The sequence below is a fragment of the Montipora capricornis genome, chromosome 8, assembly GCF_036669925.1.
Source record: "Montipora capricornis isolate CH-2021 chromosome 8, ASM3666992v2, whole genome shotgun sequence".
Classification (NCBI taxonomy): domain Eukaryota; kingdom Metazoa; phylum Cnidaria; class Anthozoa; order Scleractinia; family Acroporidae; genus Montipora; species Montipora capricornis.
This window is the reverse complement of record NC_090890.1, coordinates 55,222,452-55,249,951: the sequence shown is the minus strand read 5'-3', so window position 1 is coordinate 55,249,951 and position 27,500 is coordinate 55,222,452. Positions and strand designations below refer to the sequence as shown.

General features: G+C 37.9%; 3 protein-coding genes across 4 annotated transcripts in view; 1 reads left to right on the top strand and 2 right to left on the bottom strand.

Annotated features, from left to right (window-relative positions):
- LOC138014207 (E3 ubiquitin-protein ligase pellino homolog 1-like) overlaps window positions 1-3,268 on the bottom strand; it is a 20,770-nt gene extending 17,502 nt beyond the window's left edge. Inside the window, exon 1 of the mRNA XM_068861232.1 lies at window positions 3,131-3,268. Within this exon, the coding sequence (XP_068717333.1) occupies window positions 3,131-3,160 (30 nt within the window). The 5' untranslated portion in view covers window positions 3,161-3,268. The remainder of the gene's footprint in view (window positions 1-3,130) is intronic.
- Window positions 1,729-27,500, top strand: part of LOC138014210 (serine/threonine/tyrosine-interacting protein A-like) — a 26,476-nt gene continuing 704 nt past the window's right edge. Inside the window, exons 1-13 of one of the 2 annotated variants that reach the window (XM_068861237.1) lie at window positions 1,729-1,858; window positions 3,163-3,268; window positions 14,187-14,219; window positions 17,310-17,363; window positions 17,925-18,022; window positions 18,826-18,886; window positions 19,000-19,036; window positions 19,312-19,351; window positions 21,583-21,633; window positions 21,748-21,820; window positions 22,999-23,062; window positions 25,079-25,167; window positions 26,929-27,500. The exon at window positions 26,929-27,500 is cut by the window's right edge and continues 704 nt beyond it. In XM_068861237.1, coding sequence (XP_068717338.1) covers window positions 14,214-14,219; window positions 17,310-17,363; window positions 17,925-18,022; window positions 18,826-18,886; window positions 19,000-19,036; window positions 19,312-19,351; window positions 21,583-21,633; window positions 21,748-21,820; window positions 22,999-23,062; window positions 25,079-25,134 — 540 coding nt within the window. In that variant the 5' untranslated portion in view covers window positions 1,729-1,858; window positions 3,163-3,268; window positions 14,187-14,213 and the 3' untranslated portion in view covers window positions 25,135-25,167; window positions 26,929-27,500. Of the gene's footprint in view, window positions 1,859-3,162; window positions 3,269-13,036; window positions 13,211-14,186; window positions 14,220-17,309; window positions 17,364-17,924; window positions 18,023-18,825; window positions 18,887-18,999; window positions 19,037-19,311; window positions 19,352-21,582; window positions 21,634-21,747; window positions 21,821-22,998; window positions 23,063-25,078; window positions 25,168-26,928 lie in introns of those variants that run through there. The other variant, XM_068861236.1, reaches the window with a different exon arrangement.
- LOC138014209 (peptidyl-prolyl cis-trans isomerase FKBP3-like) lies at window positions 5,669-13,026 on the bottom strand. Its single transcript, XM_068861235.1, has 7 exons — window positions 12,896-13,026; window positions 12,326-12,427; window positions 11,602-11,733; window positions 10,842-10,977; window positions 10,240-10,319; window positions 9,135-9,232; window positions 5,669-7,972 (listed from the first exon to the last, which is right to left on the bottom strand). Exons 1-7 carry the CDS (start codon window positions 12,995-12,997, stop codon window positions 7,918-7,920), a joined length of 705 nt encoding a protein of 234 aa, XP_068717336.1. The 5' UTR covers window positions 12,998-13,026; the 3' UTR covers window positions 5,669-7,917.

The window sequence follows — 27,500 nt, the reverse complement described above, 5'->3', positions numbered from 1 at the left end:
GAGGCTAACCTGATCTAAATTTTCGTTTTTACCCCACAACACAGACAAGCACAATGGTCACTGGAATTCTGTCAATACCATCAGTAGAACTGAATGCCAAGTGAATAAAATAAACCCATAATTTACATGTGTCTTTGACACCTTGTAAATGGTCTTTGAACTTGGATAACATAACTTCATCTTGTTAATCTCTAACAAGTTGTCAAAGATCTTATTCAAGATATTAATTTATCCGCCAAGAGCCTCACTGACACATTCAATAAACTACGTACTGCTATGAAGCAACAACTCTACAACAGTTAACGTAACCAGAATGGAAAAAAAAAGAGCAGATTCCTCATTCATGGATGGATGCATCTAATTTTTGAACTCCCGAAGGGAGGCCACTCCACATTGTTCACTGGGTCATACTCATGAGAGCATGACAAGTTAATCTGTTTAACGTGATCTTAATTTGTGATACTATAATTGATAGATGACTAGGATAACAACATTTTAGGAATCCACTTTACATGTCTGTTCGGAAAGAATAAGATGATCCCATGAATTTTAATCAATTTTAATTCTTGTAATTCAAAAGGTAGTTTTTTTTATAATTAACTCTTTTTTTATGTTTCATTAAAAATTCTAATAGTAAGCAGAATATAATGAATGTAATTTTTGCACAAACAATAGTTATTCAAGAGGTATAAAAAGGCAGAAAACAAAAAAGACTGGTACTTCAAGAAGGCAAACTCCCAAACAATTTTGGACATTTTTACCAAAACCCACCAAATCCAAAATTTTAAACACCTCTCTTTTATTGGTAAAGCCCTTTTCAAGAAATGAAGTACGTTACTGTCACAAAACGAGGAGTTTCACCAAGGATTCACTCAGAAAGCCACCCAGACTTGCAAGTAAGTTTTTTTTTTGCTTTTTTAAATTGTCACTAGTTAAGTGCTAAAGTTAAAACTGCCAAACCACAACAAAGGAAACTGTTCATCGCTAGTTCACTTCCCTTAACAGTGCTGGAAATAACAGTCGGTCATCGGACATTGTCCAACCAAATTTTGAAAATGTTTGGCCAATTTCACATTATGATTGGACACGATGACCGAACATCTCACCAGCACATCTTGAGTTCTCTTCTTCAAGGTGTTGTCAGTCAATACATTATGTCCGGTCCAATTTGTCAAATGTCCGACCAAAAGGAAGATTTGAAAGGACATACGTCCTGTGAATAAAGAAATATTATTTCCAGCACTGCTTAATGTACCTCTGGTTCAAAACAGAGAGCCTGAAATTCTGTGTTTAATTTGAGTCATCCCAGTTTTCAAAAATAACAAGATCCTGAGAAAAAAAGATGTTTCCAAAATTCACAATATCCACCACTTCCGTTATAACTGAAGCAAATTATATTAAAGTTAACTTAAGTATATCCTACATAAACTTGATGACCGGATGGATTATAGAAACGGAAACAATTATGTATACTAATTATTCCTATGGGAGCCCCTGTGTTTCTCGTTCACTACTAGGAGAAGTGAGTGACTCATGATATTGTTAACCCTGGGTTCCCTCCTTAACAAATAAAATCACCTGGCATTAGAAAGATCAAAATTATTTGAGGGCCGCTCTTAGGAGAGAAATGGTTGACCAATCAAAACGTGTGAAATGCATATGCACTTGAGTGCTGATTTTAAAAGTCGAAAGGCATTTATATTTAATATCATGCTGCAAAATGGTCTTACAGTATTTCTACACCTTTAACAGGGTTGGTGAGTGATGAACGGAAATATTTTCTCATAGCTTTGCAATTTCCCGTGGTTACAGACAATAATTGAGCACTGGATACAAGGTCAATGCACCACTATAAAAGGTACTAAATTGATGCTCTTAATATCAGAGATGCGAAATTCGTCCACATGGATCACCATACCTCTATTAATCACTGGGCTTGAAGTAAAGGCAGTACAAAGTACATGAAACGAATTATCTGACAAGGCCAAACTTAGGAAAACATTTTTAGAGTATCTGGTTAGTTCAACAAGTATAAAGATGAGCACAAGATGCATTTATGCATGTAGACAAGCTATTTATGTCGTCAAGGGAGATACAATGAACAACACAGTTCAAATAGAGGTAAATTATATCTGATGCTGGTCTTTATACTAAACGAACTAAACAGACGTAATAAAAATCTTTGCCAAAGTTCATCCCTTATGGATAATATACACGTCTTGATCTACACGTATACACACTGTACTACCAAAATGTCCCATAATTGTAATATTACAATATTGTAGTAACTGAAGAAAACAGCAAGTTGGAGCAAATTTAATTTGAAATTTCTTAAATTTCCTTGCCTATGAAAAACAATTTCTAGCAACCAATCAGAAAGTTGCCTAAGGGTTAGTTCATTTAAAAAGGAGCTTGAATATATATACAACTGAATAATTTGTTTGCAAGCTATTGAAAACTGAATTTTACTCTTCAGAAACAACATAGATAAGATAATTGGTCTCATTCAAATCTGTCTTATGTTAAAAAGAAAGCAGAAAAAAATGCTATCGGAATTCCTCCCAGCTGAAACGATTGAATGGGTAAAATAGTAATATGAGTTACTGTTTGGAAAACGTTTTGAAAAATGGCAATTTTTTGGCATTACGGCTCCCATGGATATTCGACGGGATATATTTATTCTTGTTTCCCCGGAAACTTTGAAGTTTTAAAAGTTTCTCTAGGTATTGATTTAAAAGCTCAATTTCTGGTTAAACCTTTGAGCAAAAACATATTGAGCCCATCATTAAGCAAAATATTCCTTCCGACCTTCCGTGAGTTTTTAGCTCATGTTTTAACGATGACACAACCACGGAAAGCTGGACAAACCGACTCGATCGATAGGAGTTAACCCATTATTTTTTTCTCCCAAAAGACGACAAACTAACGCCGTTTTACGGCGAGAATTTTCCCAAAATAATTTCTTTCGATATCAGAGAGGCGAGGTTTCGCTTCTCCAGAGAGAAACAAGGCTTTCACTTTTAAAAACGTGCATTAAATTTGAATTTAGTCGATAAAAACGTCTTTCTATAAAATAACTTTTTTTCTTCGTGTACATTTTTTTCACAGAATTTAGAAATAAAGATCTTACCCCATACAGCTGACCATCTGTTTCTGTCATAGATCCACTAACTGCAAAACTTTCGCGATTAAAAACGCGACATCGTCGTGCGAAAGAGCCGCCAAACGAACAAAGGGATCACCCGAGGGATGTGTCTAGGCTTGCCCGGTATGTTAATCCCTGTGAGGAAAGGGTAATATCATAAAAAGGAAAGGATGAGACTTAATTTGCAGAGATGCGTCTTCATCTCGGATTATTAGATAAAACGCACTATAAAGTTTCGTTATGGATTATAATTGGATATTGGCCGTCCAGGAAGCTAATATTTCATGCCGAATCGACATTTTATTTTGCTCACTCTACCCATACCCTGTAAGGCTTACTGTTGCGAATTGCCTAACACGTTTTCCCGGAAAGACAGCCCGCTCATGGAGATTCCGTGTTTAATTAGAAATTATTCAGATGAGATCAAAGGTACTTCGCGTCGCCATGATCAAAGTATTAGAACAATAAGGGATGTCGACGCAACATCTTAAGGTCTGTGTAGGTTGGAGACGAGCGGAAATGAAAATTGAGCGCTAAAATGGTGCCCCACGCGCGCCCATGGACGACAGGCTTTGAGCTGTCAAAAATCCAATCCTTGGGAAGGGCTTTTGTTGACGGTCTTATCGCCTAACGATGAAGAGGTAGCTTCTTCTAAAAACATACCCAATTCAAGACTTGAGTGCAAACACCATACCCTATTTCAGACCAAAAGGTTCAAAATCAATACCCTAAGTCAGACCAAAATGGCTAAAAAAGCATACTCTTTGGGGCTGCACATACCAGAACAGAGTCCCTCCCAGGAAGGGTGGGGGAGGGTGGGGGGGAGGGTGGGGAGAGGGGGGGGGGGGTGGGGCTTGTTCTCTTCAAAAATTTGCTTGTGTTCCGTTGTTCCCGAAATTACTTTCAAACTTGTTCCCAGCTTTTTGATCCCTAAATTTGTTTATGTTCCCTTGTTCCCTAAGATATTTTGTCATTGTCCCCTTGTTCCCCAAAACCCCTGGGAGGGACTCATGACACAAAATTGATATTCTTGACATCCACCAGTCAAGGAGGCCACATAACACCTTTTTCAGTTCAGTGATACACATGTACCTTCCTTCCTTCCTTCCTTTTTACCGCCGTCCCAACTGGCCTCAAAATTATGATCAGTATCTAAAAGAGGGCAAAACCACAAGAATAGGCAACATGCAGAATCAATGCAGCCATTTCCATGTGCAATGCTCTGTGTTTTGCTTGCCTAATCTTCAAACTGTTTGACCAAGAGGTAAACTGTCTGACTTAACCCGCGTGGATTTTAACTGCAGAATGGACAAGAAATGAAAGTTAGAAAGATCATGGCATTGAGCAGTGGCAAGGAAGCCCGAAAAAAGGCTGGAACAGGATTCACACTTACGGCAAATTTTCTCATCTAACTGCAAAAATCTTTCCAACTTTCACTTTGTGTCCATATTTTACAGTTAAAACATAAGCAGAGATTCCAACCCCCCCCCCTCCCCCCCTCCCCCCCTCCCGTTTTGGCCGGAAACCTCCCCTTTCCGGAGAATACTTCTGGCCTCCCGGTTTTGCTTAATTCTCTCCCAGTCTTTGAAACTCTTCCTTGCCAAAGAAAGATGCTTTCTTTGTTTAACCAGCCTTTTTAGCAAGATTCTTTGCAGTTTTTCTGTGTTTAATTTGAGCTTGCGTTTGTCAATAAATGAACCCAAATGCTTTACCAAACTCCTGCCCATTTTTATTTTTTAGCTTCTTTCCCCTTGCAAGCAAACATTGTTATCTAAAGATGTGATAGGGACCAATAGGCCTTAGCTTTCACTGCCTGTTAAAAACTCCACCATTTTTCATTGACTGTGATCTTGAAAGGCAAGAAATATGGCATCTTAGAGGCACATAATTATCTTAAAATTTTTCGCGGGGAACATACCCTGGACCTCCCAAGAGGCTCGGGCCTGCGGTGCTTGGGGGCATGGCTACACCCATTCCTAAAACCTCCCTTTTTACACTTGACAGGGTTGGAATCTCTGCATAAGGAAGGTATTTTTGACAGGTCACAGCTCAGCTTTACAGATCATTGTACCCTTTCCTTAATACTTTAGGCCAAAATAATAGTTTTCAGGCCTATGGTTAGCATTAATAATGGGTTTGGGTTGCTTTAGAATCGTTACAACAGTGACTTGTAAACCTGACCTGTGACCTGTAAAAAATACCTGCCGTCTAATATATGACATTTAATATATTCTAAAATCATTCATTTTCATTCACCTCTTGCAACACATAACTTGAACTCAAACTGACCAGGTCCCAGCTAACTTGATAGCTCATTAAGAAGAATCGCATTTGGTCGTGTGGGTTTGAATTGCATTCAACCCTGTATTGTTCAGGCTGCTTAAATTGCTTAGTTAGCTGCAACGATGATAAAAGAACTATTTCCACAGTGAATAACAAAGTTAACCTTTGCTTGCTACAATTAACTTTGCTTATATAGCCAGCTCATGAGAGTTTTGTTTTAAATAAAGTGAACCACAGGAATTTGTTTCAGGAACAAAGTATTTATTAGACATTTTGACTGCCTTCAGGAACAAAGTATTTATTAGACATTTTGACTGCCTTCAGGTCACAGGCAGAACTCAAAATCAACTTCTGTTACACAAAAGCTTGGTGGCTAAAAGGTTTCTGTAAGCTTGGTAAATGAAGAAAATGTTTCGGTAAATGAAGAAATACTCATTAACGAGAATTAAGAACACATGAATCTTAAGACTAAGCTCTAGCTTAGAATAATATTGCAACATTCTGCAACAACATTTGCTGGGTAGCAATGTTCGTTGTTTGGTTTAACATACTTAGTCTAACAACGGTGGTAAAATGATGGCTCTAAATGATACAACATATTAGCAATGTTCAATGTTTTAACTTTTAGGAAGGTCTTCAAGACCATTTCGTTAACAATATTATGTCAAACCAACATTATCCAGCTGTTAATCTTTCCCTGACAAGCAGAATAAAAGGAACCTCTTTCTGACATAATAATTATTGTTTTAGTATATATACACAGGTGATTATTTCAAAAAAGAGAAAAAAAAACCATTTCAACGCAAAATCATCTTCACTTACAGTGGCAAAACGACTACTGGCAGCCATTTTGTCCATCGAGGTGATTATCAGCTGATAATGAGATAGCGAGCCAACGAGAGCGCGCGATTTTGTATAATCACCTGTGTATTTATACTAATAGTTTGTATTCCTCGACATAAGTGATGTTAAAGATGAGGAGAAGAGCAAGGGGACACTTTGAGGCACGTATAAAAATTGGTATTTACCTCTTATTAACCGAGCAGGAGGTCTGTATGGGAGAATCTTGACCAAGGTCTGTACACACGACCGAGGTCAAGATTTTCCCATACCGACTGACTAACCTCGGTTAATAAGACGTTTATAATGGCAAACAAGAACAATTTAATTTGTTTAATGTAACTTGCTTGTACTAACTGACATTTTGCTTGCAAACGGCAATGAGTGGCGATGAGTTGAGCTTAATTCTGCCAAAGTTTGCTCGTCCTCCTGACCTTTTCTTCTCATTGTGCTTTTTGGCACTTCCATAAAGAAATATTGGTAGAAGAAAGTACTCAATATTTTTGCATTTTAGTTTGCAACTTTTTCACTGCAAAATATTACCAGTCAAGATGCCCGTCTAGATGGGAAAATCAATTTCAGCCAATCAAATTTGTGAATTAACTACGTAAGACATGAGTTGAATAGTGTCAAAGCCCTAAACCCCAGTGCTACCTGTTAAATCTATTGTGTACACATTGTCAAATAATGTACTGATCAAGTCTTTCATGTCACTTTCTTCTTCACCCAGCGCGCTGGCTCTTTCAAATTTTCAATGACACCATTCAATAGATAAACGTAAACTCAAAATAAACAATCTTCTACTTGGAACAAAGGCCTAGAATTTGGCCTGTCTATTTTTTCTTTTTTTTTTTCAATGGCACTTAAATTCGCAAACACAAGTATGGTATAGACCTATAATAAAAGAAAAAAGACCTGTATCTCTTTCCTTGCATCCGTGTCCTGTTGCACACTTACACTTTAGTTAATAAATTACTGTATAACCTGACAGTGAAATTGTGCATCAATATTAACTACTTCATATTACCGAGATTGAGGTGGTTACAGAAAAATCTCAAACTGAGGCCTTGCCGCATCGAGCGACGTCAACAGCTAGGCTGAGGTTTGAGACTTTGCTGTAACAAAGGAACTGTCAAGGTTATTAAGTTGTTTATTACATGGCTAACAGAACAGTTCTAAAAAAGGAAAAAATGATTTGCATAATCCATAATCGGCCTGTGGGAGAATAATGCCCTGGTCCTTAGCTGCTCTTAGACAATCAGAGCGCACGTTATAACGGCCAGAAACAAGTGCCATATAATAATAGGCAGCAATAACCTATGAAGTCTTTCTGTTGACCAAAAGCATGGTCCATCCTCTGAGTATTGAAACCTAGCTGTTAACATACGAGACACACTTGATTTTTTTATTGTGCTGTCACTCCAAAATGAACCCCAAAATATCACTTTTCCACTCGATCGTTGCATAAATGCTTGCAAGGCCAAGTTGTTTTGCTGAAACGTACAACAAAACGAAGAAAGTACAAACCAGAGATCTCTTTGAGTACTCAATGTCACTTAAGATATGTCAAAATTAAGGTAGACCTCCAATATTTCTTGTTCCATCATCCTTTCTCCCTACTATATATAGGTGAGCGGGAGCTGCTATTTTTATATAATATCCACAAGCTCCACTTCAAAGATAAGCCTGGACTGTGGTGGGATGCTAGTTGCATTGTTAAGGAATTGCATAGTAAAGCAATTACACAGCATGCAGTATGGTAAAAATAATTATACTGATGGAAAGTAACATGTAGGAATATCACCCATGACAAGAAAATTGTATGGTACTTTGAGATTAATTTACCATAAATTTTATGATAGATAAGGCAGTTGGATTTTGAGATTACTTATCGTTGTAGGCCTAATTAGGCTAAAACGTTATTGCTCCTAATCTCAATCTTCATTTTAATCCTAATCTTAGTAAAGTAAAGTCTGCTACGAGCCTAGAAGGCCCATCAGGCCGGCGCTTATCTCCAGTTTCTGTAGCATGAAGCAACTAAGAGTATTTCTACTCACCCCTGGATGGGATAATAATAATAATAATAATAATAATAATAATAATAATAATAATAATAATAATAATAATAATGAACTTTATTTTTCGAGGGTAGCACTTGACAGTATAAAATACTGATCAACTCCTGGGATGCCAGTCCATCGCAGGGTTGTCTCCAGTATTACATTCGCCAGTACTCATTTATACACCTGGGTGGAGAAAGGCACCGCAAGAGTTCAGTGTCTTGCCCAAGAACACAAGACAATGTCCCCGGCCAGGACCTGAACCCGTACCACTTGATCCGGAGTCGAGCTCACTAACCATGAGGCCACCACACCTCCCTAATCGTAATCTCAATTATTAATTAGGAGCAATAATGTTTTAGGCCTAAAACGATATTTAATATCAAAATCCAACCTTTGTCAGTTAGAATTTAATGTAAGGTGGGGTCGTTACGCTGTTTCGGTGTTTCATGGTTTACCAATGTCCCAGTTCAATCCTCGGTGATTTCAACATCTGTTTCGACATTCCTCTGATCCACATAGCTATAGCTTTAAATACCTGTAAAACGTAGGTTCAACAGGGGGCGGGGGTAAAGTGACTTTACCTTTGCCTTTTCGACACCACATTTTCCTTAGGACGTTATAAAACCTGTTGTCCATATTTTTCCCAGCCTCAATTTCAGGGTAGTCATTTGTATACATGTAGAAGATATACAAAAAAAGTCCCAAAGTTACCTGATGGTTCTCAAAGAATCCCTCTATTGTAGTGTTGGCCATTAATTTTACAATGGAATTTTTATCTTCCAGTTGTCGTGATTAAAGGATACTTTGCATCAATGTTCCCCTTTTTGCCATATCCCCACTCCGGCTCGATAATCAGCTCTGCCTTTTCACCCTTTGACATTACCATCAGAGCTTCATCCCACTTAACACACAAAAATGTAAAATAAAATAAAGTTGTGAATAAAAGCTGCCGAGCAAAGTGCTCAAGATACGACTCTTCTAGTACTGGGATAGCAAAGTAATCAAAAATATATATTCCACTCCAACATCTTCAATCATACATTTGGTAGTAGCAAAGAAACTTATGTATGGTTAGAATATAACCTTGTATTATTTTAATTATTTCAAACAGGTGAATGTCCACTAGTGTTCTTAGATATTGATTGCTTTTGAGAATGGATGATTCGTGCCAGGAGTGATTTCATTACAAATTACAACAACATTTGCACTAAGATTTTTTACATTATGCAACACAATATTATTTCTCCTCCTCCTCCTGAGCTTACCCTGAGTTTCAGATTTTAGAGTAGCTTCATATAGCTACTTATCTCCGAACATTTACCCTCCCAACCATGATACACCACAGAGGACAGGCCACAACACCAGGAACTCCATGCCCTACTCTTGTGAGTGTGCGGGTTCTTTTATGTCTCACAGGATTATGAAGTTGTGAGATGGGGCCTGCGGTTTATCATCCTTATCTGAGAAGACTAGAGAGTCAAACCATTTGCAGATGTCGTTACAAAGGCAGCACTTTCTCCTCAGTTATTTTAAGACCCTGAGTGTTGGTCCAGCCGGAGTCGAACTCACAACCTTCTGCATGACAGTTCAGTGCTCAACCAACTGAGCCACCGATGGGTGGTGATTTAACTCTTTGACTTCAAAGCCAGCCTGAACCAGCCATACTTTATAATATTTACGCTGTCTAACGCCAGACAATTTTACACGTCCATGGGGAACCCCTGGGAGTCAATGGGTTAATGTGAAGATGACTGAAAACATCAGTCAGTTTCATGTCACAAACAACAGTCCTCTCAGGTCATTACACCCACCAGGATGATTGCGATCTAAGTTCTTTAAGGTGATTATGTGATGACTAAGTGTTTTCAGTGCACTTAAAATAAAAATTCAACAACTTTAGCTGAATACCCCTCTGATGACCAGTCCCTTTCCCACTTGGAAAATGAAAGGCTTTCCTTCCTCCTTGCTTTTCTTCTTACCAGTTCCAGCTAGAGTACAACATCAGGAAAAAAAAACAAGGAAATTCATTGAGCAAGGTTCACAAAAATAGCATGAGGCTGCTGGCAAGAATGGCCACTGTTTTCTTCACTAAGTCAAGTTCTCCTACAAGATTGTTTTTTCTCATATTACGTCCAAAGGGCCACCAAATTAGCTTGTAAGATACTCTACAAAAACTAATTTTTAAAGGGGCTTTGAACAGTGTTCTGTCATTATTACCATGGCAACGATTTGGACCTAGGAAACACGTTCAAAAAACTGCCTGACAATAGTATTTGACAAATATCATGATGTTGCCCTACTGGAAGGATCAACAATGCTGTAATGTTTTCCATGGGAAACCCACTGTTAGCTGTGGTAAACTCTTTCAAGCCTCCTTTATAATTAAAAGGCCATTGGTGCTCAATCTACTCTGCCACCTACTAAATATCACATACAGTGATTCATCTATCAATTTATTCATTTTTGAGATAAAACATTACACATTTTAAATTTCATTTTATTTTTTGCACCTGCACCAGCCACATTACTGTCAAACACAACTCCACTTTCTAGTTTTCCAGTGTAGAAACATGATACCCTGTCTCCTTTGGATGCAAATGTTGTCCTGTCACCATGTTTCAAAATCTTCTTGGTAAACTTTGGCTCCTGAATAATTCAAATTCATAAAGAATAAAGGCATTAATAATATCATTGATAGTGTTCCCAACAAGAGGTGATGGTACAGCAGTATAACAAATAAATACTTTACATAATTTTTATCATAGCAGCAGACAAGGTGTATGTCACCATAGGTTAATGACCTAATAAGCACTCACAGGTCTCCTACAGCTCATTCCTAATTATAACAAAGTACTAGTGCTAATAATTATAGAAAAGACATAGGTTAAATAATGACTAATCGTAGAAGCAGTTGGGTTCTATTTAGAGCATCTGAAGGCCACCATCAAAAGAATATATCACTTATCAAGAGGTTAATGATAGTAATTTGCCCTTACTGCGATTTTCATAATTCTGCGGAATCTCATCTTCAAGTGCCAAGGGCCAAACTGCGTTTTGGCTTCCACCCATCAATCAAAGTAAATCAAGTTTGATGCATGACATAACCAACCAATCAGCATCTAATTGGTTCTCACAGTACATTCATACATTCGAACTCAACGCCAATGGAAGCCAAAACACAGTTTGGTGCTTAGCACTTGAACGTGAGATTCCGCAGTAAAATCAGATTCATCAACTTGTCATTTTGAACCAGACAACCATGAGACACACCTCCTTCTTGGAGTCTTTTGATTCTGAACTTTTCCGTTCTTTTTTCTTTTCTGAGAGGCGCATGGCTGCAGCCTGCTCTGCAGCTTCTTTTAACTCATCTTCAAGGCTGGCTTCAGTTTCTGTGCGGAATTCCTGAAGAATTAAACGATTTAAATGATTTTCCTGCTTGCTAACAGAAGACAATAATTTTAGTGTTTGTTTCCCTGAATTTCTCCTTTTACAAGTTCAACCACTTTGGTGGACAATCTCCTTCACACGCCATTCTTCGTTGCGTCATGAAAATTGCCTCACTAACAAACCAACAAACTAGAAAAGGAAGCATTCCAAGACACAACAAAAAATGGCTAAGAAGCAGACTACAGTGTATTTGTTGGTCTTTAGGACTCTCAAAATTACATTATGCATAAAATTCATTTTAAAGCTGACTGCTACGTCCATAAACTGCAATAATATTTTTAGATCCCAAAAATACTGGTTGCTCTTGGCTCAGGTTGATAAGAAAATAATAGGGAGCTTAATTAAGTACCTGCGTTTTTGAAACATGGACGGTACCTGGAAGTGAGCTGTTTTCCCTTTTTATTTATCTTTTAGTCACATAACCACATTTATATTGCTAAATATCTTTTCTCCTTTAGAGATGATTAGTTTAAAAAATCTGGGAGACACTACTGTCCTGGCACTTGAAATGTTCTCTTCCGCTTAAGTTCCTCAATATCATCACTACCTTGACTTCAAACAGCTTTTTGTAGCTGTCAATCAAATGATCCTTTTTGCTTGACTTTGCAATGTTGTTGAGTTTACCATTTAGCTTGTGCTCTTTGAGGAACTGATTTAAAAAATAAATAAATAAAAGGATTAGTTTATGCTGTAAGGACAAGGCAGCAGGGCTGGTGCAATGATGAGAGCATGGTGAAAATGGAATGGGATGTATTCCCTGTAGCTTTCACCTCCCCTCCCCACTTGGACACGGGGTAGGTTGAGGCATGCCGGACAGTGGGTGGAGTGGGGGCAGGGCAAACATAAAAAAATGGCACGCGACAATTTTGGAGTTTTGTTTTTCAATAGCGAAAAACATGAACAGGGTATCTTGATCGCAAACCGAACGAACATCTGTTTTCAATATTAAACTTCTTCGAAAGAAGTCTTTCCCTTGTTCCGTTTATCGATAATCTTGCACGCGGTCTATTGTTCCTCGAGCCAGAAAAAAAAAACGTCGTTTTCAAACCACAGTACAAAAACACCATACACGGATTCTCAAAAATCTGTCAAAATCTTAGGAGATGCTTATGGGTACCTCAAACGATGCATGCTCGTGCAAAAACTTGACAATATCCTTCTTAGAAACTTCGTCGCTTTGCAGCTGTGCATCTGTCCAACGCCTTTCAACATCCCCCATTTTGTTTGTGTTTCATCTTCAAGACGAGGCTCAAACTTTGGGGCCTGGGACGAAGAAGAGTTTCGGTTCACCATTTCTTAAATTCTTGACTGTCTGTTGTCCTGTTTCCCACCAAATCGAGAGCTTTGATTCTTCTTAATGCAATCTGCGACGAGTCCTGAATGTGTACCCGTGCTAGAATTCCCAGAAATACCAAATAAAGATGAGTTGGTGGTAAGTGGTGTTTAAAATTTCGTTAACTAGTCATAATTTTTAATTCATCAAAATAATCGTTGTTTACTATCGAAACTTACATAATTTACATTAAAATTTTGATTACTTTGAAGAACTGATATTCCTACAACATCATTTGGGTCGCAATGACAATAATACCCAAATGATGCCAAAGTGGTCTTACAAACACCGACGTCTGTGAGTAGTCATTTTGACAATACCCATCACCTGTGAATCAATAAATTGGTAATTAATCATTTAATTCATCAGTTAATGAATCAGTGTGTCAGTCCATTACTTCCGTCAATCAATCAGTGACACAGCCTATTCACTTGCTAATATTGTCCATAATGTATCCATAAAATGATTCATTCCACAACACGTAAAATTACATATTCCCTATAATGTTGTCAGTGCCACAGACCTTTCGTTGAGTAAAGCATGGGTTACAATGAACAATGGTAGTTTCTCATCATCATCATCACCATCATCATCATCATTTTATTTGGTAATGCAGGTTACAAATTGGCAGCCAGGAAGGCTGATGTGGACTTGTGTGATTACAGGAAAGCTTCAGTGTCATTTACCAGACCCAGATGTAGGGGATTAAAAATGTTGTTTTAAACAATGTCACCTTTAACCCATTGACCCCTAGGAGTGAGATTTGATCATGTTTACCCTGTCTAACGCCAGACGATTTTACTTGTCAGTGGGGACAGGTTCAGAGGTCACTGGATTAAAATACCTGAACCTCAAAGTATCTGAACGTTATTTTACATTGATGTAAATCTCAGAGATAGTAACTGTTATAAATCTGCTTAACCCATTGACAGCTGAAACCCCCTAGGGCGTGCCCAGTTGACCAGTAAAATCGTATGGGGTTAGACATGGTAAAAGCTGTCAAGTCTCACTCTCAGGGGTTCAATGGGTTATTGAAGCTAACAAGGTGTTTTTAACTTATTGTTTTGCTACATAGGACTGGACGTACTCAAAGAGGAGAGAAATGCAGGTACAGTTAGTTTTGTTATTTCACATACTTGGTTTGTTCCTAGCTGTGTACATCTATTTTATGAAAATTTGATTTTATCAAACCAATTGTTTAAAGTGCCCCTAACCCCAAAATATTTTTTTCGCTAAAACGACTCTTTGCACCTGTTCGAAACGCAATGCGGCCATTTTTTCCTTTTTCTGACAAATCCTGCCTTTCTATAGGCTTCAAAACTTGCAAAAAACCAAGCATCTTTGTTCACGACTGAGTCAGAAGGGGAGTGGGTCTATTCCTGATTTGACATCACAAAGTGATTTACATTTCATTAACTCTTTGTAAACATGCATGCAAAGTAATTTGTGACGTCAAAGCAGGGTATCAGGATTTGTTAGGAAAAGGAAAAAATGGCCTCAATGCGTTTCGCACAGGTGCAAAGATTTCTTTTAGCGAAAAAAAAAATATTTTGGGGTTAGGGGCACTTTAAAGTACATGTAAATTAACCTCAGTCTGTAAGGAAGATTTATGAGCTGGCATTTCAAGCATTTAGCCTTTGGTCATGGCTGTAATTAACCCTTCCCTCTCACATACATGTACTAACCTCTTACTAACTGAGTGTGAGGGCCATACTGGGGAATATTGGCCCCATGTCATGGTAGTGTGAGGTCCGTACAAAAATGACCGAGTGCCAATATTCCCCATTATGGTCCCAAGCAAGTGAGGTTAGTAAGTTGTTTATCATATGACATCGTTTCTTTGTGCGATCAGTCACTTCTCCATTTGTTGAATGGTCCATACTGTAAAATCCTGACGAATACCGACAATCAGAGTGTTCTATTTAGCCTGAGAATTGCTTGCCATATAATAAAGTGGTTTATTGTATTTCGTCAAGTCATTTGGTAAAACCAAATTTTTTTTTGTGTTTCTGTCCCTCCTGATGCAGCAGTACAGTTTCTTTAGAAATTATCCCTTTCATCCATGTACAGTATCTAGTTATGGTCATGCACATTGGAAGTTTGGGGAGCATGATAGAAAGAGGAGAGTGTGCCAGGAGCAACTCCAGCCTAAAATGCTCTTCTGACTAAATTATCTCAAGTGCTCCATAACACAATAAATTGCACAGCTAAAAGCAGGAACCACTATTCTTTCTCTAAGGTGGGGACTAAAGGTCATTGCTAAGGGAAAGATTTGGAAATTCTTTACCAGTTTCTTCCACTGACTTTCCAAGTTAAGGTGGCTCAAACCAGTTTCAACACTTTCAAAAGAGACCTTGTTATTACAAGGATTGACACTACAACACTTTATCACGTAACAGCAATGTTATGGTACCATGTGAAACATCAATTATTTTTGAACAAGATGCAGCCATTTTTGTGACGTGACAAGTTACCATGGCAACAGGAAACCCTTGCAAAAACACCCTATATTTTGGCTCTAGTTGCTCATATCTGAAAAACGAACTGGGTGACCCCAATTTTTTATTAGATAGAAGTGATCAGCAGGCCAAGATGAAACTCTCTGCAAGGTTTAAAAATATTCTGTGGAGCAGATTCAGAGCTACCTTAAATTTTCAATTATTTAAGGTTGCTCTGAATCCACTCCAGGGAATTTTTTAAACTTTGCAGAAAGTTTTATTCAGGTATGCTGATCACATTTCAGAGATATAAAATGGGGGTCACCGAGTTCGTTTTTGAGATATAAACAGCTAAATCCAAAATATTGGGTGTTTTTGCAGGGCTTTCCTGTCGCCACGGTAACTTTTTACGTCACAAAAATGACCGAATCCTTTTCAGCAATAATCCATGTTTGATATGGTACCATAACATTGCTGTTAAGTGATTTTTAATTCTTCTAATAAGAACGTTTCTTTCAAGTGGTTTCAGCCACCTTACACAAAAGAAATTTGAAGCCAAATTGTATTCATTTGGAACTTTGCAGCTATATTGCATCTGCACTGTAATGGCGATGGCATCTACTACGCAACAATTGTAGTGTTTGAAGGTGTAATGCGCCTATGGGAAGATTGATAAACAAGTTACTTGGCAACATGCCGAAGGACAACTGAAAAATCAGAATCCTAGGCAAGATTTGAAGCTACAACCTCTGTAACACCAGTCAAATGCTGCCCAGAGTTCTTGTAGTGCTGTTATTATGTAGAGCATCTGACGGATGTTGCAGAGGTTATAGGTTCAAATCCTGCCAAGGACTCTGGTTGGGTGATCATCAGGCTGTCATGCAGGAGGTCGCGGGTTTAAACCCTGGCCAGATCAACACTCAGGGTCTTAACATAACTGAGGAGAAAGTGCTGCCTTTGTAATGACATTTGCAAATGTTTAGACTTTCAAGTCTTTTAGGATAAGGACTATAAACTGTAGGCCCCATCTCACAAATATCTTCTATGTTCATAAGTTCTATGTGGGACGTTAAACAATCCACACACTATTCGAAAAGATTAGGGGATTAAGTCCCTGGTATTGTGACTGTCCTGTTCTCTCCAGCAGAAGGTGCCTCCTTGGCAGTGATGTTTCTAAAAGAAGGTTTACGGTGTATGAGGCCACCTAAGCAGAAACAGCCATAAATCAAAAAGAGACTTTGCTGAGTGCTGGAACATGTAGATGTAGATGTAGATGTCATACTTTCACCCATTGTTTAACAACTACTGTAGTTTGACATCTACCATGGTGGCTCCAATGGAATTACGGATAGGGGCAGCACACTTATAATAAGAATGATGTAACTTTTAATGTTGTGTATGTTATGGTTCAATTTTGTATTTGGTTCAATTTTTTTCAAACCAGTTCAATTTAGATTTTCCTTTGTTTCAGATTATGATAATGAATACTAGACAAAGGAAAATCTAAATTGAACTGGATTGAAAAAAATTGAACCAAATACAAAATTGAACCATAACATGTATAATATGACCTTTTGCAGATTGAGAAGGGTGTTTTAAGATATGGCCAAAATATCTTCAGAACTCCAAAAAAATATGTGCCTTTTAGGTATTCTTTGTCGTTCCAAATTTTACAGGTCCAATAACATGGTGTATGTGACATCATTATTTTGACAGAGTCAGTTTCATTATTTCTTGCTGTGCTGTTGCTTTCCTGACAGGAAATCGTACCAGGTGTTTATCTGGGTCCATACTCAGCTGCAACAAATAGTGAAGTAAGAAAACTTTCTCATTTTTTAAGAAGATTGCACATGTCAAATAAAGATTGTTAAAATTTATTGCCTTTGTGACACTGTACCTTGTTTTCTGTGCAGCTGGAGTTTACCTTTAACATCTCAATTTAAGTTTTAGTAGGTCACTTTAAGTGTAATTACAGTGCGTTCACTGAAACTGGGACCACCAAGATAATTTACAGTAACCAACCCAACAATCACTAAAGCATCACTGGTCAACGAACAAGTTGCAATATTTCATTGTTTTGTACCGGACATTAATTTTGTTTTGCTGGATCCGAAAATTTTGGAATCTATTGTTTCAGCTCTTCTCTCAGATTAGTTTTCACTCTGTGGGTGAACTGAGTTTCAGTGAATGCATGTAAGTAATTTCAGAACCTACTAGTTACCAAACGTTTTATTCATACATGTATATACAAAAAGGTCAAGTACTTTTACTTTCAAAATACTCCCTTGAAAAGCAGATCCATGTTTTTATATGTTCTCTCCAAGTTTATACAGTATTTTCTGACTGATGTTTTCGTGTTAATTTTTCTTTTGCAGTTAAATGCGTTAAAGCAAGTTGGAATATCTCATGTTGTCTGTATAAGACATGAGCGCGAAGCCCACTATATTCGAGCTAATTTTCCCGAACATTTTAAGTAAGTAGTTGAGTTTAAATTTTAAGGTCTATTTTTAGTACTTAAAATAAGTACCAAGAAATTATTCTTAAGGACGGTGCTTACTAATTCAAAGGTATTTTTGCGCGGTTTTATGGATATGCGAGAAAAGCAGATCTCAACAAATACTATTAAAATCCAGAAAGAACATTGGGGGTAATTATGCATTTTTCAAAGATAATTAATCAAAATATTAGTAAAAAGCCTTAAAATACAAAGCAATGTATGGGGTTCCTTTCCAAATTAAAGCTTAATTATCTCTGAAAAATGCGTGGCTTCCCCCAATTCTGTAAACCGCACAAAAATATCCCTGCATTAGTAAGCACTACCGATAGGAAATCCGGGTATCTGGAGATGCGCAGAACGTATGCGCAATAACAATAGTAGGCACCATCCTTAAGCATGAATTATTTATTTATTTAGTATTCTTAAGTAATAAAGGAGTGCTGACATTTCCACGTCTAGTTCTCTTTAACCCGTTGACCCCTAGGAGTAAGACTTGTATATTTTACTCTGTCCAATGCCAGACAATTTTACTCATTAATGCGTTAATACATGTACACTGTTACAAAAAAACGTTTTATGTGACAGTGCAGAAAGGATAATGTTTAGTTCACAAGAAAAAAATTGAACCCATTCGTTGTTGTAGCCCTCTAGTACTGGATAGTTCACCACCTAAGGAAAGTTCATTATCATCTATGCTATTTTTAGCATCATTATCTCTCTTGCTTATAATAATGTTATCGTTAACATGACATTGTAACTTTTTTAAAATCTTTTTTCAGTTATTTAGTTCTAAATGTGGCAGATTCACCCACAGAGAATATAATCACACATTTTCCAAAGGTATACAGAAATGCTTGCTTTATGGGCTCTCCATAACGTAAAAATGATTTTGGTCTCACTGTTACGGTAGTTGGTTTTGAAAAATTAATTTGTTTAACTTCTTTCTTCATTAGGTTAAAGCCTTTGTCGATGATTGTTTAAACAGTGGAGGTTTGTTCAAAACTTTTCATTGCTGTTGTATTCCATTTAAAGTTATTTTAAATGGAAGGTGATTTAAATGTAATGCACAATGCATGTGCAAGGGGGCCAAAGAACATGGCATTTCTGACACTTTGACTCAAACTGACTCAAACTGACTTATTGGACTTAACTTCACTTTGTAAATCCAAGTTCTCACCATACAGTTTTATGTAAAATTTGTACTTTTGAAACTCAAACTTGTATTTGTTATGTACTTTATTTCTAAAGCTGTTATCTTTTATTAGGAAAGGTACTTTTACATGGAACAGCTGGAATTTCAAGAAGGTTGGCGACAATTCTTCATTCCAATAAATTATTGGTCTAATCTTAACGTTACTTGGCATGTAGTAGATAAACTTTATATATTCAGTACTTCTCTGTCGTCGATTTTTTAACTGTATATACATTACCAGTTGGGATGAAAATTAATGAAGTACAGACTGTAATTCATATAAGAATTGATTTGTATGCTTTTTGAAGGCAGCACAATTTTATGGTCAGGAATTAACAGCAAGAACCACTTGTATATTAATTAATTTTATCCAAATTGTGGTCATGAAAGACTAGAATGATGTGAAGATGCACCAATTTTTAATTAAAAATTAAATTAATTAATGCACTAAATTAAATTAAATTAAGTTAAATTAAATTAATTTAATTAATGCACGAAATTAAGTTAATTAATGCCCCAATTTTAATTAATTTTATCCAAATTGTGGTCATGAAAGACTAGAATGATGTGTAGATGCACCAGGATCCCTTGTGCTCTTTTACCTTTGGGCTTTTATGGGTTGTAGGATTTTGGTATTTTGCAAGTTTGGGGCATCTGTACTCAGCCGTTTTAGTAAACTGAAAATAAGTTAAGGTTATGGAAAAAAAACCAACATCTCTAAATTCCAAGTCGATCGGATGCAGGAGCTCCCTGAAAACCACTTTCGGGTGAATGGAGCTTCCTGGGTAAATATCAAAGTTATTATTATCATTATCATTATCATTATCATTATCATTATCATTTCATCATTATTATTATTAGCAGTTTATTGAAACGTCTGTTTGCAAACCCAGTACAAAATTTGGGCGCCCAAAAAACATAACCAATTCCTGTTAATCCCTAAAAAAAGAATTACAATCCTGTATCGATATTATTCACTTCACTTCACTTTAATGATAAATGCAACCTACAAGTTTGTATATATATGCACAGCGCATAAGAATTACATTTCCTTGATTAGGACCTCGAAAGCCGCGATGTCTAAATTAGAATTTACTGCAAAAGAAGGTAATCTATTCCACAGCCTGATTGCTCTAGGCAAGAAACTAAATTTGAAAATATTGGTTCTAGCAAAAGGAACGTTAAAGTGTTTATTATGCATATGGCGGGAATGTCTTGAGGGTTGGGATAGATTCTTTGTTGGAATGTTCGCCAGTTGGTTAAGTCCTTGGTTGAAAAGACATAAGGTGGCTGCATCTCTGCAGTCTCTTAGGGGTTTTCAGCCCAGTTTCAATAGGTGACGTGTAATTGTTCCCTCTTCATAATTAAAATAATCTGATGTAACAAACCGCACAGCCCGACGCTGGACTTTCTCGAGTTCCTGGATTAGGTTTTGAGTTGGAGGGTCCCAGATGGCGCTGGCATACTCCAGGATGGGTCGTATGAGGCCTACATAAGCTACATATAAATCCTACATTATTAAATTATAATATTATTATTGTTATCATTATCATTATCATTATTATCATCATTATTAAATGGAAACAGGTATCTTGACGTAGGCTTAATCCAGCTCTAAGAATAATTATGTGAATCTTGGTCAAGTTATTTTAAAGTACCAGTAAACAGAAATAGAAGAGTGTTTCCTCTGGATGCCTGCGTTACACTTGACGAGCTGTATATACAGTGCATTGTTATCCAATGAGTTCATTTAATTTCAAGCTGTTGGGGACATTAGGCAACTCAGATTTGCCTCCCAGTTCCCAGGTTTCCACACTATACCACCCAGGTGATTGATAAACGCAAACGGCAAACCATGGTTTGCAGTTAGTCGTTTGTCATTAGAGGTTAGCTTGATTTTGAACTTTTAGCAAGCCATTCTTGTTATGCACATCGGTTCCGCCATCTTGGATTTGTCATTGCTACAACTGCTCTCAAATCAAGCAGTTCAAATTCTCCCAAAACGTATATTTGATCTGCAAAATTGTTCCCAATAGATAGCAAACAGATGTAACAACATGACTGATATGGTCAAACGGGAGGTCTGATTGATCTCTGGCTATAAAACGCTGACGTAAATCACTTACTGTGTACCACAAAAACGGTGTCTTGAAGGTGAAACTCGAACGGCAGACTGCAAACGTGACGGCAAGGACAAGATTACATGATTTCCCGAGGTTCGCGGTTCGCGGTATTGCCTGAAAAATTCGTTGCTTAAGGTCTTGTGCAAGCTCCACCCTCTAACACAACTTTGTTAAATTTAATAATATTTACAGTACTAACTTAAATTTTCGTCTATCTTCAGTGCCGCATTAATGATTGCCTTTATTATGGAAACATATGGATTAACTTATAGGTAAGTGCTTCTCTAACAGAGGAATGCATATCCAGGGGCTGTTTAATTTCAATAGTCAATAGTCAGTGGGTTATTGCTATTGTAGATTAAAGGTCAATATTTTTTCCTCCCCAGAGAAGCATTTCTTTATGTGCAACAGAGACGATTTTGCATTAATCCAAATGAAGGTTTTGTTCAACAACTTATGGTAGGTTGGTTCACGTTTCAAATAGACTACTAGATGATTTGTTTAGCGACAGCCAAATGTTAGAACATTTGTGGTCAATGTTTTTTAAGTGGCAATGCTGGATGTGCTGCTGAAGAGGCGACACTTAGGGTGGTCCAGAGTTTTTGCTATTGCCTACATCTACCTTTCCTGTAATTCTCTTTGTGATATTGAAATGAAAAAAAAACACTGATATGTATTGAAAGCCCTTGCACGCCATTTCAACCGCACTAACCTCTACATCAATAACATAACAGTTTGTGGCCTTTCCCTACAGCAAGGGAAAAAACACAGGGAGCCACAAAAAAAATGGAACTAAATTTTATTTTTCAAGTCGTCACTCTCAATCCATGTGGAATTAATGAGCGCTTTTTATTCCACTTTTTCAGTACCATATAGCATGGCACCTTATTTTCATAATGTAACCTCAAAACTACCCCCAATTCTTCAGTTCACTCTAACGAAGGGCTAACGCTTGAAATATCGTGGACATATCAGCCATCTGACCTTTTTACGCTGCCAGTGCGACGTCTAACAGCTTGTTTGATAAAGACAAATTTTCATGTCTTCCCTCCAAGTACTCTGGTTTTTCTCTGTCATCAAAAAAGAAATCCAACATTTCTGTTTTACTTTGATTTGATTCACACCCTAATTCACAGATAAATAGAGAATTAATTTGTTCCCAAATTACTATTTTGTATTCCTTAGTTTTCACTTTTGAGTTTGCTGTTTCAATTCAGTTTTAACCCGTTGATTCCTGGGAGTGAGAGTTTACAATACATACTTAATTGACCGCTCCCCATAGGGGCTTTTCAGGGCCAAAGAAGCACAACAAAACGACAGAACAGAACAACAACAACTGTTAAGAATCCCAACTGGCCGGAGGCAAACCAGTTGGCTATTTACAAGTGCAGCTGGGAAGTTGAACTAGGAACTACCAGGATCCAATTCAACGAATGGTTAGAGCGGGTCTTAAACCCTGGATCTCCGGATCTCAAGGCAAGCGCCCTAACCACTGGGCCACACTGCCTCCTAAAGATTTCGTTAGACTTCGTTAGACTTTACTCTGTCTAACGCGAGGCGATTTTAACCTTGGAGCGTTTGAGGAGTGAACGGGTAAAAGCCAACATTAAATTTCTTGTAACATACATTTCTCATAGGAATATGAACCAATATATTTGGCAAATTATCAAGCAAGAACGGCAGGAGAGAGACTACATCAAGGTATTATCAAATTATCCGTTACTTTAGAGCCTTAGTCTTGTGTTTTAGCCCACGTCAAAGATCACTTGACTTATGGCTATTTCTGCTTATATAACCGTGATCTTCTACACCATAAAAGCCTTTCAAGCAATCAATGCTGAAGTGTACTCATCTTTCACCATTGTGGCCGGGGATCCTTTCGTGGACTAGATGCTTATTTGGGTCGAAATTGTTTTTTTTTTCTCTGCTCTGGAAATTTTTTCTCCGGGTACGCTTGTTTTCCCAGGCTCTCCTCAAAAACCAACATTTGATTTGATTTGATTTTTTCTGATTGGATTTGATTTACTGTCAACCGACGGGCATTGGGTTCCGCGGAACCATTTTCATATATGAAAACCCCGCCAAAGCTGAGATTCATGCGAGATTGCTACGATGAGCAATGCGAATTTCCATAACAAAAATAAACAGTCAAAAAGCCTGTCGTTTGAAGGTGGGCCTTTAATACGTAGCGTTCTTGTACCCGGCGATGTAAGCTTTGTCACTTTTATAAAGCACTTATCATTGTCACCGTGATTGTCATCATCACTCACCACCCGACAGGACCTGTATTCCCGACAGTGATCGTGCTTTACCTAAATGTAAATTGGATCATGTTTACTGTAAGTAGTCTCGACCGCTATGTCGGTCGCAAGGTCGGTCGACACTCGACCGATATGTCGACCGAGAGTCGGTCGAGAGTCAGTCGATAGCAGGTCGACACTCGAGCGATAATCGGTCGATATGTCGGTCGAGATGTACGTCGGCCGATAAAGTTTTTAGTTCGCCGATACCTCGCCGATACTTCGCCGACACTTCACCGATACTTCACTGACACTTCACTGAGTATCGGTCGTCTAATTTAAGGACATCCTTCAGAATCGGCTAATGGATACTTTTATACAAGAGAATACTTATGTTGTCGTGCATGCTTTAGTTGAAATATTTAGTAAGTAAGTAAACTTTATATTTATATTTACTATTTAGTAAATATTATATTGAAATTTCTCAGCTTACTTTCAAATCGTACATTTGTTTTGTAATATATGTACTCCCTGTCATTTTAATCTAACATTGACGTGTATAACGTAACGTGTATCTCTTCTCTTTATTGTTGTCTCAACCCCTATTATTGTAATCTTTTATTTTTCCTACCCACCTCGTTTAGCCCGGCTCTTTTTGCGGGTAAGGATCAATGGAAAATGTACGAAAGGTTACAGTTGAAATAAAGAAACAAAATTTTAAAAAACACTGCTGACAAACATTTCACGCAGTTTATGAACGCTGAAGGGTTGTGATACGGGGCCTACGGTTTGAAGTCTTTATTCTAAATAGTCTTGAAAGTTTAACCGTTTGGAGATGAAAATTACAAAGACAGCAGTTTGTCCTTAATTCTGTTAAGACCCTAAGTCTTTCACGTGTTCAACACTTTTTTGGCTGAAAAAAGTGACATACATCAGTGTACATTACCGCAGCGTGGTGCAACAATGTTGGATCCTTTTGCACAGCTCTCTTCCAACATTGTAGGGGCCACGCACGCGCATTAAATATGGTCTCCTAACATGTTGAAAACAAGATGGCAGCCGATTTTTTTTTTTAAGTTAACAAAGTCTTATGGGTCGTATCCTTCCCATAATACATTGCACGTCCTTACATCGGTCGGGGCCACACTTGAGAGAAATACTAGTGTAACACTAGTGTAGACACTACTCAAGTGTCAACTCTCTGGTGTTTTGAATCCGTAGAGGAACGCTGAACAATAGAACTTGATTTTAACACTAGAATTAACTCGCTAATGCGACCGCAACCATCGTTGGGAGTTGTTGCGTCGGTTTGCACTCAACTGCCAACAACATCCAACATCTGCAGAACCAACCATTCCCAACAATGTTGGGAGTTGTTGCGTCAGTTTGCACGGAGGTTAGATCCTTTCTTAGATAGCTGGTGCAACAAACGGTTTTCAGTGCGAGCATTAACGAAATTTACCTCCTTGTATTTTAGGTGGAGTGAAGCGAGCCTTTGAAGATGAATCAAAAGATGACCCAATGGACACCTGACACACGCTTGGTGGTGTGGGACTGCCACATCTGGTATGATAATATCAAGGGACCCCTCCCTCATAATCTTTTTCTTCCCGCCCTGTCCACTGCACTTTTGTCTTTACCATATTTTAAGGCCAAACAAACGCGCAATGGTTGTTTTGAAACTTCTTTTCAGTCTTATATCGTAAATGTAATGTCTTTCGCTAGATGCCGCGCACGACTCTTGGTTATTCCCCAAATAACGAACGTTTTCGTCGACTACATTTAACAACCTTACCTTAAATTTACTGTCTTTGGCATTTGTACGCCTGCGCGAAAAGAGCATCCATGAAGTAAACTATGACATCAACGACCCCGACGTCTTCAGCAATGCTCGATTGTAAGTTTTTGCGATTATTGCATCTCGTTCGCGCCATACAATGTGGACGATGTATCCTAAAAGTAAATTTGCATACACGGGCGGGATCAGAGTTGTCATCAAAACCTCAAATTTGGTGATTCACGTCGTTGTTGTGCAAAAAAATTACCGCAAAAATGCGTGCTGCACGTGCTGCACGATAATATTTCCTCGTTTAACCAATGATATTGTTCTTTTGCGGCCTTTTTGTTTGACGACCGCGTCGTAGATCTGGAAGTCCCTAATATTGTAACTGCAAGGCCACAAAATGACAGGGGCAGCCAACTAGAATATAGTTCAAAACCACTTAAGCATAGCATTGTTAAACGTATTCTGGTATTTAAATGGTAGATATGTGCATATTTTTATCCCCTAAAAATTCGGATTTCCTAGCTGGAAGTCTAGTGATCCGAAAATCATAGGTATCAAAAGTTGCCTTTTCGAACATTTCAGCCAGGAAAAAGGCTCCCAAAAATTCTAGGTGACCTTTTTAGGGTAAAAAACCCATTAAAAATGGGCAATTATACTTTTTTGTAGATGTTCGAGAATCCTAGGACAGGCATGCAAGAAAGAAACTTTACAACAAATGTTCCGAAAATTCTAGATTTCAAATCGTCTTCCGAACAGATGTTTTCCGAAAATTGACGTTGGGTACCCCTGAAAATGACAACAATATCGATTGAATGGGAAAAAAAATGATATTATACGAGCAGCACGCATTTCATTACCTAATATGGGGTTGAATAGGCCTTTTGCAACTAACGATCACATGGTACAAAATCCGCCATGCTGGAGGGCAAGCTCATTATTATTCCCCCACTGGGACATTAAAACAAAGGCAAGTCAAGCTTACCGGCTCAGGTCTCTTTGTTTTAATGTCCCAGTGGGGGAATAATAATGAGCTTGCCCTCCAGCATGGCGGATTTTGTACCATGTGATCGTTAGTTGCAAAAGGCCTATTGTTCACTCTCTGCCTTGGCCAGATATAGGATTGTCCACCTTGAACAAGAGATGGAAGTGATGTTTTTTTATGTTAATGTTGCTATTGTCGTCGCGAGAACTCCCAAATTCTCGTACACAACCTCCTCTCTATTTATTCAAAGGGTGATACACGCGAAGTGTAAATTCAGTGAAAAAGTGGAAGTTAAAAGAAGAAATTAAAACATGTTTTTTGAAATATTGTCATTTGTTCGTGCTCTCTTGTAGAACTTTGTTGCTTTTGTTTTGTAGAGGACAGAAAAGAAGAAGTGAATATTTCATATGTACGTGTAAAAAAAGATGCCGTCAAACAATCAGTGCAAAGCACTAAGGCGATCACTTATAACGCCATGCAAAGACATTTTTGTGACTGAGGGCATTGACGATCGATGACTGAGAATCCTCTAACCACTGTCTTTTTTTCGTTTTTCCAGGAAATAAAGATCATTAGTCTATTGCCTCAAGGCATATTTTCATAACGGCTGTGGATAAAAGACAGTCAATTTGTCGGGGTATACCGTTGTGGAGAACGTCCGAGAAAAGTCGAATACAGAACAGCTGAGTGGAATATGCGACATTTTCCCGTGGCCAACAAATCTTTCGCTTCGTTGCTTCTTTTTATGCAGACCTGGGGAATGGTTTTATTTAAAATGTGCAGTTTTGCACGCTGACCAGACAGAGACAAGATGAAGGAACAATACCTCTGATACTGTCACATGATCTGAATTGAGCAATTACGTATCACACGGAGCTAACCTCTCCAAAGAACATCATTATTTTTAAAGTGCACGCAAACTCAAATATCTTTTGTTCCTAATATAGATCTCCTCATCCAAAGCAAACATACGTCAACATTGTCAACCAGAATTTCACTTTTTCTGTGCCGTACAAGCCACGTAAACTAGGCAGAACTAGCAGGAATTTGGATTCATGACCGTGATGTGAGAGGCATGGGTCTATTCTCGAATGTACGTCACAAACTGCTTTGCATTCCTGTTTTCCAACA